The sequence below is a fragment of the Pagrus pagrus genome, assembly GCF_965226575.1.
Source record: "Pagrus pagrus genome assembly, chromosome: 13".
Taxonomy (NCBI): domain Eukaryota; kingdom Metazoa; phylum Chordata; class Actinopteri; order Spariformes; family Sparidae; genus Pagrus; species Pagrus pagrus.
Window position 1 is genome coordinate 11,791,711 of NC_140197.1, and position 21,270 is coordinate 11,812,980.

General features: G+C 40.9%; 3 protein-coding genes across 5 annotated transcripts; all 3 read left to right on the forward strand.

The window, feature by feature from the left end:
- The first annotated feature begins 100 nt into the window (after positions 1 to 100).
- LOC311267723 (ran GTPase-activating protein 1-like) lies at positions 101 to 10,075 on the forward strand. 2 transcript variants are annotated; one of them, XM_084370949.1, is made up of 16 exons: positions 101 to 196; positions 1,202 to 1,321; positions 1,434 to 1,561; positions 2,000 to 2,059; positions 2,224 to 2,403; positions 3,301 to 3,435; positions 3,735 to 3,893; positions 4,328 to 4,441; positions 4,577 to 4,676; positions 4,987 to 5,071; positions 6,004 to 6,139; positions 6,636 to 6,752; positions 6,912 to 7,017; positions 7,625 to 7,713; positions 7,865 to 8,029; positions 9,289 to 10,075. In XM_084370949.1, the coding sequence occupies exons 2-15, from the start codon at positions 1,210 to 1,212 to the stop codon at positions 7,988 to 7,990; spliced, it is 1,647 nt and encodes a 548-aa protein (XP_084227075.1). In that variant the 5' UTR covers positions 101 to 196; positions 1,202 to 1,209; the 3' UTR covers positions 7,991 to 8,029; positions 9,289 to 10,075. The 2 variants fall into 2 exon arrangements, with proteins under 2 accessions (XP_084227075.1, XP_084227074.1); XM_084370948.1 differs by having other exon boundaries at positions 7,865 to 7,986.
- Positions 10,076 to 11,041: 966 nt separating this feature from the next.
- On the forward strand, positions 11,042 to 16,471 carry chadla (chondroadherin-like a; the record flags this gene model as incomplete). The annotated part of the gene is made up of 10 exons (XM_084371027.1): positions 11,042 to 11,200; positions 11,462 to 11,656; positions 11,845 to 12,000; positions 12,090 to 12,235; positions 12,360 to 12,598; positions 12,689 to 12,954; positions 14,337 to 14,673; positions 14,791 to 15,143; positions 15,576 to 15,742; positions 16,086 to 16,471. 10 exons carry the CDS (start codon positions 11,042 to 11,044, stop codon positions 16,393 to 16,395), a joined length of 2,328 nt encoding a protein of 775 aa, XP_084227153.1. The 3' UTR covers positions 16,396 to 16,471.
- Positions 16,472 to 17,310: 839 nt separating this feature from the next.
- Positions 17,311 to 20,536, forward strand: rbx1 (ring-box 1, E3 ubiquitin protein ligase; the record flags this gene model as incomplete). 2 transcript variants are annotated; one of them, XM_084371622.1, is made up of 5 exons in its annotated part: positions 17,328 to 17,470; positions 18,400 to 18,478; positions 18,617 to 18,687; positions 20,135 to 20,220; positions 20,374 to 20,536. In XM_084371622.1, the coding sequence occupies exons 1-5, from the start codon at positions 17,393 to 17,395 to the stop codon at positions 20,384 to 20,386; spliced, it is 327 nt and encodes a 108-aa protein (XP_084227748.1). In that variant the 5' UTR covers positions 17,328 to 17,392. The 2 variants fall into 2 exon arrangements, with proteins under 2 accessions (XP_084227749.1, XP_084227748.1); XM_084371623.1 differs by lacking the exon at positions 20,374 to 20,536 and having other exon boundaries at positions 17,311 to 17,470; positions 20,135 to 20,224.
- Positions 20,537 to 21,270: the final 734 nt, after the last annotated feature.

The window sequence follows — 21,270 nt, forward strand, 5'->3', positions numbered from 1 at the left end:
TTACATTCCATCCTAGAGAGGAAGTGATTTGGAGAAGCCCCTGAACGCACCGTTGTAGTCTGATTGAACTACAACTCCCTTGTCTCCCAGCGCTGTAGTCATCAAGTCGGGTAGAGTCCTGAATGGTTTTGAACGTCAGGAGCGAGCGGGAGGAGTGTGTCCCTGGACTGTATTCAATCAGCACAGCAGTGTTGAGGTAATGCTTATGTTCACTTCTGTCGGGCTTAGACTAAATAATGGGTGAGACTTTCTGTAATAACGAACGTGAACAGCGGACAGGAGGGGTCAGACTAACTGCAGTGTTGGTAGTCAGCGGTTTTCTGATGACCGACCGGAGAGGCCGAGTAAAGAGCCATGCTCTGTCACACTTACCCTGCTAGCTAGCTAGCTGACTAAATGTACTGTTTTCTAATCGTATAACTGCCGAACTAAGTTTGTTTAATATCTAGCAAGAACGTGATATGTTACTGAACAGACATCTGTCAGCGGCTCCACAATGGTGGTGTTTGTGGGTGTGTTAGCATAACGTTAGCAGCACTCGGCTAATGCTAGCCACCGGCTGCTGACACAGGGAAATCTACCCCAAAACAACTTTGATGAATGTAGTTCGTAAAGTCACCGTGTATAAAACAAACGACTGTCTTCATGTGTTGATGGACCATGGAAACCTAAATGTTATGTTATTGGAGTTGGAGACTGAATTAAACTAGTGACTGACTTCAGTATCATCTATTTTTGTTGAAGTTACTTGTCAACATTGTTGTTCTCACTAGTTCAGTGTGTACAGAGGAGCTCCATGATTTGCCTAACGTTAAATATAAATCTTTAACTTAACATCTGTATGCTGTCGATCATAAAAAGAGACGTTCAAATCCATAAATTAAATATAAGCTACAGTGCAGCTGATGTAAATACTGTTTTAGGGTGGATTGTCCCACAGTGAAAACAGCACTTTCAGCAGTTTCTCTGCTGATAAAGGTGGACTTAACTCTCCAGAAAAAACGAGTCAGTTAAAGCCACAAGGATCACATGTAACGGTATGTTTTGCAGTTTAAATGACCTCTCTTAGGTGGTCAGTGTACTTTGTTGGTAATTAGCGCTCCCTTTGAAGCAGAGGAACCAAGCTCAAGGATACAACTTGTTGCAGGCCCCAGACTGACCATGAAGCGGACTATAAAGTGAATAATTTGTTTGCCCTCAGGTGTAACGATGGCGACGGACCTTGTTGCACAGTTGGCCGACTCTCTGGCCAAGACTGGAGTGGAAGATGGAGAGCTTAGCTACAAAGGCCAGGGAAGAAAGCTGGATGATGCCCAATCAGGTGAGTGTCACTGGGAGTGCTTTTAGAGCCCAGAAACCCTGCTCATTCTTACACCATGTTGATTTAAATTACTGTCCCATTTCCCATTCTCAACCTGTCCCCCCCTCTCCAGTGGAGGAAATGGTAAAGGAGATCCAGGACTTCGAGGGTTTGCAGGCTCTTAGGTTGGAGGGAAACACTGTTGGCGTGGAGGCAGCACAGGCCATCGCCAAGGCCCTAGAGACAAAGAGCGAGTTCAAGGTTTGGAGTGTTTACTCTTGAGCTTTTTGGTTATTCTCATTTTCAGTCCTGCAGTCAAGTTCATCACCGTTTTGACACTCTAACAGCGATCAACCACCATATAAACTGGTCTGTAAGATAACATGTCAGAACAAAGTGGAACATGCCATCATAATTATAAGGTTATGTGAACAGATTGCCTCATTTTTAATAAGTGGGTAATTATAAAAAGAAAAAGTGGCTGATTATTTTTCTCTTGAATATCTCTAATATATATATATATATTTATATATATATATATATTTATATATAAAATATTTGTTTCTTTCAGCTCTAAAATATCGTACAGTAAATTGAAAATGACTGATCCTAGTTGTTCTTTAATTATGTTAGAATAGAATAAGTCAGAATTATCTCTTGGCTTACATTAACACTGTGTCTTTGTTCTCTCTCCTCCAGCGCTGTTATTGGAGTGACATGTTCACAGGTCGCCTGCGCTCTGAGATCCCTGCTGCCTTGGTAATGCACTTCTTCATTAACAGAAATGTCACAAGTTTAGGCTTCTATTTGAAATACTGTCTGACTCTTGAATTATTGCAAAGCATAGTAACTGTGTCTCTTGTCTTTGTTTTGGTACACTGCCCCTTCTTATCTTGACATTTATTTTGTCTATTGTGTTGTAGAATTCACTAGGTGACGCTGTGATGCTGGCGGGTGCCAGGCTAACTGTTTTAGACCTCAGCGACAACGCTTTTGGACCAGATGGGGTGAAGGGAATCGAAAGGTTACTCAAGAGCACTGCCTGCTACACATTGCAAGAGCTACGGCTCAACAACTGTGGCATGGGCATCGGAGGGGGAAAGGTAAATCACAGAAATGCTTCTTTAAGATGAGGCATGTCTCCCTCTACACTGTTTGGTAATAACATAAAGGCTACCTTTATGATGCTCATAATGTTAATTTTTTGTTGATTCACACAGGTATTCATTTAGTTATATGTTTTACAATTTAGGTCATAGTGGGGGATGGTGTTGTAGTGGACTGCATTATATTCAGAGGAGTTTCTATTCTGCCACCCTCGTGTCTGTAAAGGGAAATGACAAAAATGTGAAATGTCAGTTGAAGTGTAAATGATAAATTGAGCTGAAAGTGCCTGTTAAAGTAAAATCCCTGTAAGAAAACGGTGGCAGTTCAGTACATAAAACTGAGACACAATGTCAGCTGAAGCACTGGAAGTAGCCGCAGTATACTGCAGTGGACGTTGTGCAAGTAAAATGGCTGAAGCTTTTATTGTTGTTCAAAGGTGATGAGCTGAAACCTACATGAAACAAACATACATCAGTTAAAGAGAAAGATATGAATGCAGTCAAATTGTCGGTTGATGTGTAACCAGTGAAAGCAGTTAAATATAACAGTGAACAGGCTTATGATGTAGGGAAAATATTGTTCTTGCTTGAAAACGTTGTATTTCATTCACATTAATCTGTGTATTTTACATTTCGCTCTCTTCCATAACTATTGGTTGTTTGATTAGGTGATTAATTACTGGATTTGAAAGAAATCATTTAAAAAGTTTTTGATATATTGATAGCAGCTGGAGAAAAAATAATTTTCCAAAACAAAAATGGTTCTTAAAAATATCTACAGGAATAAAAGGGGGAGAAGAAACATAATTGACAAGTGTATAAGTGCTTTGTAGATCCTACTCGGTATCAGTGTCGATGCAGACTGGAACACATCTCTGTTTATGGACTCCTCAGATCTTGGCTGCTTCATTGACCCAGTGCCATAAAAAATCCAGCGCAGAGGGCGCCCCCCTCAGCCTGAAGGTGTTTGTTGCAGGGAGGAACCGACTGGAGAATGATGGAGCCACTGCCCTCGCTCAAGCCTTCCAGGTACAGAACTGACTGAACACTGGACTGACAGTGATCTGGGGAAACAGCCAAGTCTACTTAGATGACGAATTACATAATGTTACGACATTGTGAGTGAATATAGTACAGCTTGTCTTCCTGGAACACTTTGGATAATTAACTTCAAATACTGATCTCAGACCACTTTATAACCATGCAGCTCATTTTGTCAGTTATTCGACTGCTTCACCATAGTTTGTCAAAGATGTAAGAGTCTGTTTTTGCAGTTCTCTGTGTCTGTGTAGTTAGAGTAATTGTACAATAACAGTTTGTTTTTCCAGTTGATAGGCAGCCTGGAGGAGGTTCACATGCCCCAGAATGGCATCAATCATGCTGGTGTGACAGCACTGGCCACAGCCATGCAGCACAACACAGGCCTCCGCATCCTCAACCTCAATGACAACACATTCACTGAGAAGGGGGCCATCGCCATGGCTCAGGTACACAGACGTCAGACATTAACATCATTACTGTTGTTGAAATAAATACATGGTGTGTTTTTTTTTTTGTTGTTGTTGTTGGCGGCAGAAGAACTCTACAACAAGCTGCAAAGCACCAAAAAAAATTCACCTTTCCCTTTTTAGTTTTTCTATAGTCATTGACTAATGTAAAACAGAGATTTGTCGAGCTTTAAATGTGATGAATAAGGAATTAAAATATTCATGTTTTTCGTATCCATTTTGGAGATGGGTTTATTTTTGGCAGGAGTGCAAACTGTAGAATTAAGCCAGAATTTTGCTTTCTAAAAAAAAAAAAATCCTCATCCACTAATTTGTCCATCGCACTAAGTTATGCTTCTCTTCTCTCATGCTTATGATTCTCTATTCAGGCTATGAAATCTTTAATGCAAAAAATATATCTGTGTCCTTCACAGGCCCTGAAACACCTACGCAGCGTCCAGGTGATAAACTTTGGAGACTGTCTGGTGCGGCCAGCAGGAGCTATAGCTATTGCAGAAAGTGTATCAGAGGGACTACCAATTCTCAAGGTGAGGGAGAAGTACACTTTTCTGCTGACCCTTGCTAATTTAATTTTGAAAAGTCTTTATTTCCTTCTCTTTTTATTGGCTTTCCTTTTGAACATTTTCTACTCTTCTTACCAAGTTGTCTGTTTTGTTTAACAGGAACTAAATCTGTCGTTTGGCGAGATAACAGAGGAAGCTGCTCTCGCTGTAGCAGGCGCAGTAAAAGACAAGAGCCAGCTGGAGAAACTGGACCTAAATGGTAGAAACTTGCAAAGAGCTCACTCCAATCCACACACCTCTACCTTTTCATATGAAGTTAGAATTTTTATTTTACAGTATCATAAAAATAAAGAGGATTTTGGTTTCCACCAAGGTGCAAGTAGCTGCCATGTTTTTGAAAAGTACAAAAATCTGCTTTTAAGTTTTTCCATCGGTGGTTTTAAAAGAGTAGATGACTTTTCATCTTTAGTCCTCCTCTATAGTGCTTCATTTGTTATTTGTTATTAACAGATTTTCTTGTTGTTTAATTTGGCTCCCCCTGACAACAAAATGATCTATTTGGTTTTCAGGTAACTATCTAGGAGAAGATGGCTGCAAAGCTCTGAAAGACTCCATGGAAAGCATGAACATGGCCGAACTTCTGGGATCACTCAGGTAATCATGTTGTACTTAAACTCCTGTGGTGTATTTAATGGTTTTAGGCTGTTCATTCTCTGTACTTATCTATTCTGTAAATGGTCATTGGGGGCCTGGAACCTGTCCCAGCTTGCATTGGGTGAGAAGCAGGACAGGATCCTAGTCTATGACACAGTTAAAACACACAAACGCTTAGAAGCTCCAGTCCATGTGTTTGTGCATGGACTGTGAGAGGAAGCTGAAACAAAGACAAGAGAACTCCACATAGAAAACTCTGGTTCTGACCCAGAATCTTCCTCATGTGAGGTGATGGTGCAAAACACTGAACCATTGTGTCACCCTCTCATTTTCAATGATGTGTTTCTAAAGAATTGAGGCTTTTAAAACAAGAGACAAGATAATACAACAGCAAGACATGGGCTTTTGAATTTAAGTCATCCACAAGAGGAATATGACATTGCTGATGCAAATTCTACCCTTGCATTGTCGCTACATAAATTTAGATGGTGCTTAATTTAGTGCTGTCAATGTGCCAAAAAAATAATGCAAGAGTAGGAATATTTATGCAGAAAGGGGGAAAAAAATCCAATGGAATTTGCAAGCTACTTACAAACACGTTGTATTGGGTAATACAGAACCTGCTGACCTTTCAGAGCGCAGACAATGAGGCGACCCCGGCTGCTGCGTGTAGCACAAGTCATGATTCTCTCTGACCAATCGGTGGTCTGCAGTGTTTGAACTCTACCTCTTAGTTTTGGCTAAGCTCACTTGGAAACCCAACAGAGGCGATACGTAAACAAAGTAACAGATACTATCCACAACTTTTGCCATTGGCATTAGGGGAAGGATTGTTGAGCCGAGCCGTACAGTGCAGTGACAATGCAGCATTTGTCAGATTCAAAAGATGCATATCATCTCATCTAAAAAGCTGTGTTATTATTATTCCTCAGTGACGACGAGGGGGATCCAGAGGATGACGACGAGGACGAAGACGAAGATGAGGAAGAGGATGAGGAGGAAGTGGATGAGGAGGAAATAGAGGAGGAAGAGGAAGAAGAGGAGGAAGAAGAAAGCAGTGGCACCAAGGTCAGAGAACTGTATGATGATGGTGTGCGACATTAAAGCAGTCAGTAATTACCTGTGCATATATGAGCTGAGTGAAGTTTAGATTTCCCCTGAACACACAGCAAGCTTGATGCTGCAGCTGCAATGAATGATTGTTGCAGAGTCCAAAATACTATATACTTCATTTATGAGTTTTTATTTTCACTTTCCCATTATTTAGGAGCATATGTTGCGATATTAATATTGCTGAAGTACAATATAAAACTGCACAGCAACAGACTGCTCTTAATATGTGACAAGAAATGCAATCTCAATGCAGCGCCAGCTTCTTTTGTAAATATGTGTTTGTTCTTTGGTGTTGTTCTTTGGTGTTGTGATTTATTTATTCATTTATTTATTTTCATCAACGTAAGAAGCACACAAAATGAGCAACAATCCAATAAGAACAAAGAAATGCATGAAAAACAATACGGTGGAAGTTAGTTGACTCTCTTTTGTCTCCTCTTTACTGTCACAGTTGTCCACCCCTGTATCAGCACCCCGGCCACCAGACGTCTCCTCCTTCCTCAGCTTTCCATCTCCAGACAAACTGCTCAAACTGGGAGACAAGAGAGCGTTACTGATCGAGCAGCAGGTAACATCAATATGTTAATAAGAGGCTACAATAGATGTCTCGATGCTAACATGTATCCTATGTGTTGACTTGATGCAGATGAACAGAAGGTGCATCAGTTTGATAATGTGTAACGCAGAGTGGCCATCAGTAAGTGTTTCCTCTCTTCTCTGTGTCAAGGTGGATGTGTCGGATGCTGCAAAAACAGCCGAAGCCTTCCTCAAGATTGCATCTGTGTACAAGGAGGAGAATAACGAGGTTAAGAATGCAGTGTTGAACAGCATTGGTGAGACACTCGGTCTGTATTTGTTGATTTGATGGTAGTTTTATATGCCTTGTGGACAGAAGTGCTTGACTGACGAGGAGGAAATCTCGAAACATTACCAGTTAATTTATTGTATATAGATATTTTGTGTTTTTAGTGATTCTCAGAAGAATACCTGAACAACATCTTGTATTTTGTACGTTTTAATCCGTACAAAACAAAAGTATAAAACAGAAATTTGATGTTTTACTGGGTGGATATGTGTTGCATTATTTCTCAGCTTCATCAGTTAGGAATGTGTTAACACTTACACTAGGCTTGTTGAATTATTCCTTTATCTTTAAACAACTCATTCATCTTCCCGTTTCTTCATATTTCCCTTTCACTCTCCACCTGATGAAAACACACTTGCTTAATTGTCTATGAAAGCTTCTGCTTGTAATTTGTAATATTTGTTTTTAATCGCCACTCCACTGTTATGGAAACGACAACATGTGTTGAGAGATGCTGAATAGATTGTTTGACTCATTGGGAGTCTCTGCTAACAGGACACATATGTCCACATTATTTTCTTTTTTGTTGACACTGCTTGAATATAAGTTTGTAATTATTTGTTTTTTCTTCACAGATGCCCTTCTCAGGAAAGCTTTCTCCACTCCTTCCTTCCAAGGCTACAACTTTGTATCATCTTTGTTAGTGCTGCTCGGACTTATCAAGGTACACTTAATCTGCACGTATTCAGTAATGTTTGCTACAGTACAGAAACATTGTCTTCACCTTTTACATTTCTTTTTTCTACATTTCACTCCTTTCTTTTTTGTCCTGACCGCCCTTCCCTCTGTCCTGTCCTGTCCTCTTGGCTGCTCAGAGTGAGGACAAGGTGAAGCCCGTGCTGGTGGTTCCCGGCCACCTTCACAGCTTGGAGCACGTTGTTCGACAGGACTACTTCCCCAAAGAGAACGTGGCTGTGCTGCAGGCCTTCATGTCCCGGTAAGGACGTGACAGAATGAGCCAATCAGCAGACATCTTGCAGGTACAAAATATGATGATTAACATCCCATCTTCAGGAATGAAGCACATGCGCTAATGTTTTTGCACTTGGTGCATATGGTAAAAGTGGTGGACACACTCTGGTGATGGCTCATTTTGTGATGGAGTTAACTTTGTGTAATTTAACCCCTCAGTTTTAATGGTCAATTCATAGGTTATTTTAATAGTGGACAGCACTTCAGGGTCTAAAAAGTAAAGCCAAGACGGAAGTGCCTCAAACCTGCATTCTTTGTAATGGCCAGCAGGGGGCAACTATACTGGTTTGAAAAAGAAGTCCGATTGTATGTGAGCTTATCAGAAATTGTCCCTACTTCTCACCTGATTGATAGTATACAGTTTCTTAATGAGTTTAGTGTTAAGTCTTCTTCAGTACAGCTTGATGTTCATTTTAGTAAACTATGGTCCCATTTAGAGTAAAATAGATGATAAACAGGGATACTGTACAGCGTGGCTAGCTTGTGTTTGACAAGTCTCTACTAATAAGGATAGGAGCATAGCAATGTGTATCCTCCCCTGCTCCACCTTCTCATCTCAATATGGTCACCTCTGTCTCCAAATAACTAGGAAGACACCACGGTAATGCCAAACTCAAGGATTCAAAATGTTAGTCCTCAAACTGATTGATGATGTCACAGTGGGTTCACACTTGAGACAAATATTTAATGTCTTTCCCTTTGACATTTATTAAGGCAAAGGACTTTATTTATCCTTAAAGCTGTGTAGTTTCACACAGCAGGTGGCAGGATTCTGGGGCCAGCAAACACTTGTTGAGCAGCTACTTTGTCAGAAATACCACAGAACAGCGATCTAATGTATCTGTACAGCCAAACAAACAAACATTCTTTTAATGAAGAAATCAGTTGATAATTGAACTTTCCCCATCATGCCACGATGTGGGTGTGTGTATGTGCGTGTACAGGGTGTCTGCAGGTCCTGGAAAAGGCTTAAAATGTCTTAAGTCGATTAAATAAAAAATCTTTTCGTCAAAATGAGTCAAGCTCTTTTGTGTGAAAGTCCACATTTCTGATTGCACAAATCTTTAAACCTACCTCTGCACGGGACCACACTACGGTATACTACTTACCTTTGTACTTACCGGCCATGCTTGAAGAAGAAAAAGATGATTAGGTTAAAACTATCTTAAAAAGGTCTTAAAACGTAATAAATGTCAGCATGTTATACCTGTAGACGTCCTGTCCCTTTTATAGGCTCGACTCTAACTGTGTGTGTTCTCATTCACAGAAACAACAAGGCCCTGGATTCATGCGGCAATGCCAGAAACAGCCTCCAGTCAACACTGCAGAGAGTCAGGTCTGAGGGTTGAGGACTGTGGACACACACACACACACACACACACACACACACACACACAGACTGAACTTTGACTGACCACTGATGGACCTTTTGGAAACCAGCACACATGAACTCATGTTTGAAAAAATAAAGCAGAGAGCACTCGAGAAGAACGGACCCATTTCACTGTGTTACCGCTGTCCCCCTTCACAAGCTCGGCAACACACCTCTGTCTGGACTCTGGACTTGTGTTTTGAAGTAGACTATGCTCTTATGGTGTGGACTAGCTGAAGTGCTTCATGTACATTCATATAACCACAGCACTGACAAATTGGTTTCAATGCTCTTTATATTTTGGTGAGTAAGAAAAGGCCTCATCCTCCACATAACCTAAGATCTGTGTGTTAGTGACACCTGATTGGTTGAGGCACAGATTACACTTTAACTAGAAATGCTCTGACCAGGACTGATCTGGGCTCAAACAATCAGCTATTGTACATTCTATATTTCATATCTACCTTTTAATATTCTGTTGTTTTATATTGAATGTTTATTAAGATTGATAATATGGTCAAACAATGCTGTTAAAATATGTATTGACTGATAGATGTTATCAAAATAAAGTACAATAGAACAATCAAAAGGGATGAAATAAATGTATTTCCTGCCTTTCATAAGGCACAAGATGCAGTGTTTTCAGATTTGTGTTGGGAAAATAAAGCTGATTTGATTGGTGGATGTCGTTCACAGCCTTCTCACTGAAATGCTATAAAGAAATAAATTCATGTAATGTTACAAGAACATTCATCTGTATTTTATCTTGATTTTTTTTTTTTTCTGTCCTGCTCATAAAAGGTGGTTTTAAGGAAGAAATCCAGATTCATTTTACGTTATCGGTCTTGCTTTGTGACGCCGGGGGTCAAATAAGGAAAAAAGAAAGAAAATAGTGCGTTTATCTCTTACATAAATCACCAAATGCAAATCCGTTCCACAGACAAGTCAGTTGCTTGCTGCTCCATGTGTTTCAGCCTCTGAGCGGCCAGAAAATGTAAAGCCAAGGTGTTAATTTGCAGTGAGGGGGCGCAGGGATCAGGGGTGCTGCAGAAGAATTTACCAAAGCCTTGTTTGTTAGCCAGCTCGACCACAGGCTGTATGCTGGACACAGTCAGAGTGAAATAAAAAGTCGCCGGCAGATAACTAAAGCCTAAACAGGCAGATTGCAATATAACCTGCCTTTAATTCATGTTAACAAGCAAGCTGTGACATTCTGCTTGAAGGTAAGTCTGCTTTTTGTTTTTGTTTTTCCTTCAGTTTGTTTTTGAGGTTAGACTTAAATTCTTTCTTGGAGCCATTTTTCACCTGATGAGCTTCCTTTTGTGCTTTACTACAGACTTGAGCTATTATAGAAATAAATAGGGTATTTGACAACCAATCAACAATGTTTTTCTTAAAAATAACAAAACAAGAAAATTGCACTTGTGTTCAGAAGAACACAATTCAAAAATTCAAAAGAATTTAAGAAAATAAGTACAAGAAGTAGTTCGTAAATAATCACAAGTAGCTCACTCAGTATTTTCTGTTTAGTTCTGTACGCAGACAACTTCAGTGAAGTGTGTGCATCCTTATTCACTGAACGGTGAAAACTTTTGACTGGAGCTCTGACTGATTCATGTCATATTTCTAACATGTCTCACTCTCGCAGATGCATTTCTTCTCTGCTGCGGTCATCTTGCTGATATTAGCACTCACTTTACCAGTTGAAGCAGGCAAATGTCCAAGAGTGTGCAGCTGTGACGGCTCCAAACTCACGGTCGCCTGCATTGGCAAGAGCTTAACGGAGATTCCCCCGACTATAGATGAGGTGAGGAATTCAAATGTAAAGTGTCGTGCCTCCCTCTCACTTCACACAACTGTTTGAGGAAGGAAGTTTGAATGGCAGCTGTTGACTACTGGGTGCATTCCAGATATTTCTTGTATGTCATTCACACTGCTGTAGAGCTATGTACTGTAGCATACCTTTATCATAAAGATATGATTTCCTGTCCTCCTGATTTCTGTCCTATCCCTGCATTGTGTTTCACCTCTGCTTTGGATGCATCTTTCTTTTTCACTGCTGCAACAGATTACAGTAAAACTCGACCTGAGGAATAACAACCTGAAGGAGCTGCCCAGGGGGGCGTTTATTCACACGCCCTACCTCACACACCTCAACCTGCAGCGCTGCAACATTATCAAAGTGAAGGAGGGCGCTTTCCGGACCCTGGGCCGTGTGGTCTCCCTAAATCTGGCTTACAACAAGATTGACATCCTGTACCAGGTAAGTGTAAAGGACAACACTGCAACAATGAAGAGAGAGTTGATGTTTTTCACATTTGGTCAAAAAAAACTGCAATGCTGATACTTTTAAATGCCATTTTTTGACTCTTGAAACATTTTGGAGGTATGATATCTCATTCTTACTTCCCACCCTTACTCTACCTCCTACCTCTGACCTGACTGTTGCAGGAGTCCTTTGACGGCCTCTCCTCCTTGAAGGAGCTGCATCTGGACCATAACCGTGTGGAGGAGATCCAGCCTGGAGCCTTCACACAGCTGGGTTTCCTCAACATGCTGGCCCTCACTCACAACCAGCTGGTTTACATCCCTAACATGGCCTTCCAGGTACTCAAATTCAGCAGCTGCACACACACTTCACCATTCATGATTTTGTTTGGCAATATGATCCCACAACAGTCCGACTCCTCCTCCAGGGGCTGAACAGCATCAAGTGGCTTCGTCTCAGCTATAACTCCCTGAACAACTTGGCCCCTGAGGCGTTCGCCGGACTGTTCACCCTCTCCCGTCTCAGCCTGGACCACAACGAGCTGCAGTTTTTCCCCACTCAGGCCATGAACAGGTGGGACAATCTGAATACTGACATGTTTCTTCGTTTTACCATGAACACACAATGAAACATTACCAACGGTTAACTTGTCGTAGATAGTGTTCAACTTTTACTTCACTCTCTCCTCTCTGTAAAGACTGCGTGAGGTCACGCGCCTGGACATGAGTCACAACCCCATGATCTACCTTGGGGAAGAATCCATCTCCATGGCAAAGCTTACACACCTTTACCTCGACCACATGTCCCTTCAGGACTTGTCAGATCAGGCTCTGTCCGGTGCACCCCTCCTCTCCCACTTGGACCTCGGCCACAATCAGCTTCGTTACCTGGAGCCCCTCTCAGGCCCCAAGGAGTTGAGGAGCCTCAACCTGACTGGTAGAAACTGTTTTCTGACCCTTTTCATTCATACAAATAACGTACCATATGTCACCTTTAATACATCCTGATCATCCATTTTTCTTCAAGGCAACCCAGTCTACTGTAACTGTTACATGCGGCCACTGAGGCAGTGGGCGAGTGCGGGTGGAGTGAAGCTGCTGGGAGCCTGTGCTGGACCTCCTCACCTCTCAGACGAGCCGCTGCAGGCCGTGGCCCCTCTGGATCTGCGCTGCCGCAGCCGCGGGGAAACACTGAAGGATGAGTTTGACATGGATGACGAGAGCGCAGGAAGCACCCCACCCACTGCCAAACCCAAGCAGAAAGTCAAGTGTCCAGTTAACTGTGACTGTGATGTGAGTGTTTTCTGTTTTTTCTGTTTTTTAGAGAATATCAAAGGTACGGTGGAAAACCACTAAGTTTTGATAACAGGTGTAAAAGAGAAATCTGTAGAGGAGATACCATATTTATCAGTGGTGGAAAGCAACAAGGTAGATTTACTCAAGTACACTTTTGTGCTACTTTATACTTCTCCACTCTAATTCAGAGGGAAATATTGTACTTCCAACTTCACTACATTTTTCTGACAGTTATAATGAGTAATTACTTCTGAGATTTTTTCTTAAAAGATCGGATCAACTTTATACTCTATCGTATTATAATTAAACTATCCAACAGAACGAAGCGTACATCCACCTTAACATTAAAAGGCTGCTCTAGATGTTAATGCATCAGTGATAAAAGTCAATATTGTATTATATAAAATTAGAATATGGTGGCCAGAGGTCATTTGACTTCACAAAACAGATTTTTGGCCATATCTCAAGAATTCCTCCGAAAATTATCACGTTTTTTTTTGCAAATGTCTGATAGGATAAAATAATGAAGTTATGACATTTGGTACACAGAAGGTCAGAGGTTAAATGCACTGTGACACCATAATATTCTGCAAAAACTGTTCTGACCATTATTCCACGCCACAGCTCTGGAATAGCATCTTGACTGGTGTATACAACCGTGATGCAGTAATTCTAGTTTAACTAATATTTTGACTGCAGAAGTACTTTTATATTGTGGCATTACTACTTTAACTTAGACCAGCTATTATCAATATTTTATGTGGGCAGTGGATCATATGAATACTTGTATGTGAATGAGGTCGCTTGTAGTGATGAAACACAGATGCTTAGCTGCAGTTCTTTTGGACCTCAAAGTTCTTCGTACTTTTTTAGTGTCTTTTAGTTCACTGTTTTAGTTTTCCAGCCCCCAACTTGGTTGTTTTGGTTCACTCAAATCTCTCTATTCACATTGTTTTCCTCCGCAGCTCTTTTCAGCCAAAAAAGCTCTAAAATGGCTGATAGTAATGTAGCAACTAGCTGGTGAAAATAGAAAAATATTTAGCAACCTAAGAGCCAGATATTTTCCTCAGGAGATGGAGGAGGCCAAAAACAGCTAAGGGAGAGTGGATGTCTTTACATTCATCAGATTTCCATAAACAGAACTTCAAATGAACACTAATGTTGCATGCTCATATGCAACTTTTTGCAAACAAGTTGGGCATATCAACTTAAAATTTGGTTTCGTGTTAAAGTTTGTAAGTTGTAAGTTTTCACAGCTTGTTTCTGCTGCTGCCAATTGGCCAAAACATTTGATCAATTTGAGTAAAACATCTCAGTACCTGTTTATATATTCCAATGTATTGTTTGTAATATTCTATTCTGATGTTAACCCTCCTCAGATTGAAGCCCAGCACGCCACATGTGAGGGTCAGGGTCACACCAAAGTCCCACGAGGCTTCCCCACCAAGACGCAGCTTCTTGACATCCGCAGCAACCACTTCCACTACCTTCCTGCCAACAGCTTCCCAGGCACCAGCCAAGTAGTTTCCCTTCACCTGGAGTTCTGCAAAATCCACGAAATTGAAGGCGGCGCCTTTCGGGGAATGAAAAACCTGCTTTATTTGTATCTTTCTGACAATGACCTCACATCATTGGATCCTGAAACCTTTGCCGGAGCCCCCGAGCTCACCTACCTTCACCTGGAAGGGAACCGGCTGGCACAGTTCCCTGGATCAGGTCAGTTGTTAGTGAAATCTGGTGGTCTGTAAATAAAATGACGGGTCTATTTGCATTTAACAAACAACTGAAACTAAAAACTCAAATACTGTCTGTGTGTTTGTGTCTCTCCTCTAGCTCTGGCGCTCTTACCAAGTCTGTCTGTGCTACACCTGGAGCGAAATGCCATCTCCAAACTAGAGCCCAGTGGTTTGCTGTCCTCAGTAACACCTAATCTTCGAGAGCTTTACTTGACCAATAACACCATAACTTCTATTGCCAAAGGAGCCCTGGACTCTGCTTACTTAGTTACACTTCACCTGGATTCAAATCGGCTTACGGAGATGCCGACCAACGCTCTGTCTGAAGCCCCTAACCTGGAGGAGCTCAGCCTTTCTCACAATTCAATTCGCTGGGTGGGACCAAACGCATTCCAGACCATATCCCAAAGTCTGAAGAGGCTTTACATGGATCAGATGGGCATGGAGAAGGTACAACAGCCTTTTTTAAATGTATTTTTTATACATACATTAAGTTTCCTACGCATTACATATGTTTTTTCCTGTATTCTTCCTCCCACCACATCTCCATTTCTGAATAAACCTTCCTTTTCTACATATCATTTTATTATTTTCCGTTAAAGAAATACAGAGGTTGTGACTGGGATTTCACCAACAAGAAATCTATGCTATGTCACTATCATGGTGGTTGCTCCTTTAATGTAACCATTTCTGATGTAACACCTGACTCTACCAAGAACACAAGATAGAGAGGAGTGAGATGACTCTGATAACAAATCACTCATCACTACATGGGAGCAATACAGCATTTGGTTCTAAAAAAGACAACATCTGTCTGTAAATGTGTAGTGTGGATGTCACAGTATGTGAAATTAACTACTGGATTAATTTTATTCACTACAGATGTCCAGGGACGCTCTGGCAGGGCTGGGCCCGGGTCTGAGGGCTCTGACTGTGAGAGGAAACCAGCTGGAGGAGCTTCCTGACCTGAGCCCACTCACTGGCCTGGAGGTGGTCGACCTGCAGGACAACCCCCTGATGTGTGACTGTCCTCTGCTGCCGCTACGCAGGTCGGCACAGTCTGGGGTTTTACAAATCATTTGGCAGAGAAAGTTTGCCAGACATTACCTTTTTGGGAAAAACTTGGGTTGTTAAGTGAATAAATGTAAGTGTAAGCAAGCTTATTTTGAATTTACGGCAGCAGGGGACGTCTGTACTTGCGGCACTCCTGCTGTCGTGTCAATCCCTTTAAACTGCAGAGGAGCTACTGTTTAGCTTAGCCCTGAGAAAGACAAAGGGAACTGAGTGATGCTTCGTGAATCAAGGAAGCCTAGCAATCAATGCACCTAGCTGTTAAAAGCTACATTATGACAATAATTCATCGACTGGCTGCTCTTTGTCTCCGTCTCTCAGGTGGATGGAGAATGTAAGTTTGGAGGTGACCGCCAACTGTGGGCACCCCCCTGAGCTCAGAGGTCAGAAGGTCAGGGACGTCCACGTCTTCACATCCTGCCCAGAGAGCATCTCTCCTCCAGACGAAAAGGTTGCTGCGGCCCTCAAACCTCAAAAAGTAAAGAAACCCAAACCCAGCTTCTCGAAGGTTCCCGGAGTCAAAGCTAAGCCTGTGAAGCCCAAAGCTAAATTACCCAAACCAACCAAGAATAAGCCTCAGAGGAAACCTGTGGCACCAAAAGTGACAAAGAACAAGAAGACGCTGTCATAAATAAAGAAACGGTCATCCAGGAATCATATGAGTGGGTTTGTTATTACAGTGTGATGTTGTGATTTTTTAAATTTTAATAAAGTGCTTAAGATTATAACTGTGTGGCATTTACATGCACTCTTTGCTATTGAAGCATAATACGATTATGGTTAGAAAGTATAACCACCACCTTTAAAGGTGCTATTTGTAAGAAAAATATATATTTGAGTCTCATGAGACTCTAAAATCAATATTTGGGATGACGGCCGACCTGTCCTATAATCCCGAAGTGTCAGTTTTTCGACGTGTTTGGAATGAGACTCAAAAATGAACTTTTCTGGCAAATATGACCTTTAACACACAGTCAAGAGGCCCCATTGAACAATGAGTTCACACTGCCAGAGACATCTTTAAAAAAAATGCACTATGAATAATGTTATCAAATAAATTCATATTTAATAACATATGTATAGTATGTGTAGAAATATGATGTCTGGTCATATTTTTCTGTTTTATATTTAACTGAGTGCTGCAAAGAAGCAAGATCATACGCAGCCAGTCACAATCATACGCTCTATGGATGCATGACGAATTCATTTATTTGTTTGTGCGCATTGTGTTGTGCCTGTACTACTCTCCAGTTAGATTAAGACTATTCGACTAAAAGGAAATCATCACCAACTTCAAATATTTAATTCATTATGATTTTGCGCATTGTCACAGGGGTTCCATGGTGTAATGGTTAGCACTCTGGACTCTGAATCCAGCGATCCGAGTTCAAATCTCGGTGGAACCTGTCTATGGTTTCTTTTTTTCTTTTCACTCCTCACTTCATATTAATGGAAGTAACACAATACAATATACGTCTTTTAGCCAACATAACTAAGTGATCTCCATAATTATCACATTACACAAACGACTACAATCCCGAAATACCACCCTAACGTGCGTACACCGACGGAAATGGCTGTGTTTCTTCCGGGTAACTACTTTGTCACGCCAAACTTCTCCTTTCAAGATGGCAGCAGCTATGGATGTTGATACGCCGAGCGGCACAAACAGTGGGGCCAGCAAGAAGCGATTTGAAGTTAAGAAGGTATGGTAGTTCAAAGTAATACATTTTTGAGGCGTAAAGAAACTGTATAATCAGTCAGCAACCCAAAATGTCAATTAGGTTAACACGGCTCAATGCCATTAATTAGCTAGCATTCTAACATTAGCGCTAACTCACTGTAGCCTAGCGTATGAACAGCTAACGCTAGTTAGGTTAGCTAGCTGTTAGCCTTGCTCATACAGGGAATGAATTTGCACTTCTCTTTTTCGGGACTAGCCCATAGCGCTAGCCAGTTATTTAAGACCAATAATCTGTAGTGATGTGACGAAGAGCTCCGGCCCCAACTCACGGATTAATCAATTAAAACCCCGTGCTAATGCTAACGTAAAACCGTAACCGCACACAACGCTCTTAATTCTAGAAGCTAAGCTAGCCTAGCCAAAATGCATTTACCGGGATTGAAAGCTCCCACAGTGATCGAAACCATACAGTTATTGGTCAGAATGTGAAAACAAGACGTTTCCAGATGTAATATGAGAATGGTTGGTCAGCCTAACATAAATATTATTGACTTTGTGGTTACTTTCAAACACACTGACCGCTAAAGGCACCAAGTGATTAGTTAATAGTGTTGGGAATCCCACATTAAAGGATATGATTGTCAATTAATATAGCTAGCTATCACTGTACTTTATAACAGTATCTTTTTTAAGAAGTATTTTAATAATCTCTCATGGGATTAATTAACTCTTCTTTAAGATGTGTAGACTCATTATTTATTTGGATTGCATGCTGCTTCCATATTATGTGCTGTGCTTCTCAAACAAGACAAGAGCTTGTTAAAACATTTTTGAGTCTCAAAAATGAACTGGGTAAAACTGTCATTTCATTTGTCCTCAGCGTCAATATGACGACCAGCAGTGAATGTGTCAGTCAGATAATGTTTGTTTGTGACTCTGATTTCCCACTAGTGGAATGCTGTGGCGCTGTGGGCCTGGGACATTGTGGTGGATAACTGTGCTATCTGTCGGAACCACATCATGGATCTCTGTGAGTTCACTTCCTTTGACAGTATCACACTGTGAATGATAAATCACTTGTTAGGCTCAAACTGACTTTCATCAAACATATCTTCATCATCCTGTTTTGTGTAAATCCATGTTGACACATTTCTTCCTCCGTCATCAGGTATAGAGTGCCAGGCTAACCAAGCTTCTGCAACCTCTGAAGAGTGCACTGTGGCCTGGGGTGTCTGCAACGTGAGTCTCCATACCTGCCCCTGATTGTCACTGATCAGGGGCACGTTCAGACAAGACAATAAAAAATTGGAACAGTGGTGTGTTGAGCACCCTGTTGTCCATTGTGAGCACGGTCTTTTTAATAGAGCAGGGGGTATATGCATGTTGATGCTGATTGTGTAACACCTCTGAAACATCCACCACACTAGAGAAAACATACCTCAAAGCCCATTGCACAACACTTCAAGGAGACATGTTGTTCTACCTCTCATGTTTTCAGATTGAATATGCAGCAGGTCTATTATTGCTGAGCTGTACATTTTATTTTTATTTTTTTACCCCTAACATAGCTAAATATTTCCCAATGACAGCTTTTCACAAAGTCTATTGAGTATTCCAGGAAGCATGGACATTGTTTCTGGAATAGTTTTTAAAATGCAACTATGCTTTAAGTGTCACAAACAAAAGAGGTATAAGAGGTAGAGATCTCCAAAATGAAAATAAAGAATACATTTTTGACTTATTTACCTATAGACTAAACATTAACAATATAGTTCTATAGTAAACATATGCACATATAAATTGTATAAAAGTATAAAGTAAGTTTTAAGTAAAGTACAGTTAATAGATTTTGTTCAAATGACAAATTCACATTGTAATATTGCAGTTAAATGCCATCTATTGTGGTTCCATTGGCCTGTAAACAGTAAGAAACCTTCATGTTCTTATCTAAAATCATAATTTTTTAATCATTTTTCATCTGCATCCTTTGTCTAAAAATGACTCACATGAAACTCTGTCATAATCAGATGACTTTTATTATTAAGCGTGGATTTTACAGGTATGAGCTGAAGGAAATGTTGCTCTGATAACGGCTCCAGATACATTTTAAGCCAGTGTGAAGAATTCCACACACGCGTCAAATCAACAATAACATCAAACTGTCGCTTCACTTTCATCCAAACACACCTTAAATGTTTCCTAGAAGACAAGTGATGGGACCTTTCTACAAATAATTGTGCACCATTTTTGACAAATTAGCCGTGTTGGTAGCGTTGAGACTGTAGGGGCCTTTCAGGAATTTGTAAGTAAATATGCTAATTGATGCAAATCTGTCTTATAAAAATGCATGAAACTGCTTAAAGTGACACATGTAAAAGTAGCCTTTCACTTGCAGATGAAAAGCTCAGGAATATAAATAATTTGTATGCAAGAATACAAGTGTGAGTACTGCTTACAATATTGCAATTACACTTACTATAGGCGGTATATCTTCCTGTATTTACAAACATAAATGATGCAAACAAACTCATTACATTAAAGTAAAAGAGGAGAATTGTTGCATTTTGTATTGGAAACACTGGTTATTATGAAGAACGTTACATTAAACTGTTACTGTTTGTGCTCAGGTGTATGGTGCATGTATTCACGTGTCTTTGTGCTCTGTTTTAATTTTTCTCTTCCTCAGCATGCCTTCCATTTCCACTGTATCTCTCGCTGGCTGAAAACCAGACAGGTGTGCCCTCTTGACAACAGGGAGTGGGAGTTTCAGAAGTGAGTATCCGTACCTCATAGTGTGGTACTCATGCATGTCTGTGTATTATTGTAACAGTTCAATGAATCTTACTTTGGTTGTGAATATTTGTTGAAATGAACCGCTGTGTTGACAGTATGTCCCCTCTCTCTCTGTTTGTCATGTTTTTGCAGATATGGACACTAGCTGTATTATTGCTGACCTTTTTCTTGGCTACTTCAAGAGTCACCCTTACTGCTTCTGTTCCCTCCCACCTGTAATCCTCGTTATTTTACACCCATGTCTTTGTTTTAGTATATTGTAAGTACACAAATAAAACTAAATGTTGTCACAAAACAGATGTCTTACTTCTTCTGGTAGTAGGTTTTTTTTGATGGTTCAGTGTGCTGATTTGTGAAGCCAGAGACTGTATTAAATGAAAATCCATAGTTCAACATTCACTTTCACCACTTGGATGATGGTTAAGCAACATTTTGGTGGACAACAGGCTTTCTTCAGTGTGAAAAATTTGCCCAGTCAGATCAGCTCTTACGCAGTGATTCAGACTGACTCCATGAGAGCCGGGACCCACCATGTGTTACAGAGCAGTAATCCTCTGGCTGAAACGCAGATGCCCTGGGAGGATTAAGTGGCCTGGTGACCCACTCTCCCTCTGGGCCTGATTCATGCTGCAGCACCTGTAGGTACTCCCTTGTATATTCAGAGTTCCTGCTCAAAACTGTTCTGTACTGTGCTAGTTAACTGAACACGTCAAAACCTAGACATTCAAAGCGGCCGAACAAAGGAAGTCATTTGATGACGTACCTCAGGCTTTGTGAAACTATGAAAAACATTTAACTGTTTTGATATCCTTGAGCAAATGATGGCGGGATCAGCAGATTGACTGATGATGAAAATTTTAGCTACTGTTGCTCTGTTAGAAAGGCAGAGAGGCACTCACAGAAAATCCGACCCGTCCTTCACAAAGAAATTCAGTCCAGTAGCATTTAACACCATACATTGTCCACAGGCTCATATAACCAACTGAAAGGGCAAGGTATCATTTTCACATTGCAATCCGCTCACATATA

Excerpts from the sequence above, each read along its gene's own strand:
- LOC311267723 (XM_084370948.1), top strand. The coding sequence starts at position 1,210 with ATGGCGACGGACCTTGTTGCACAGTTGGCCGACTCTCTGGCCAAGACT. Across the intron at positions 4,442-4,576 it reads AGGGACTACCAATTCTCAAG|GAACTAAATCTGTCGTTTGG; the intron begins GTGAGGGAGAAG and ends TTTGTTTAACAG. Across the intron at positions 4,677-4,986 it reads GGAGAAACTGGACCTAAATG|GTAACTATCTAGGAGAAGAT; the intron begins GTAGAAACTTGC and ends TTTGGTTTTCAG.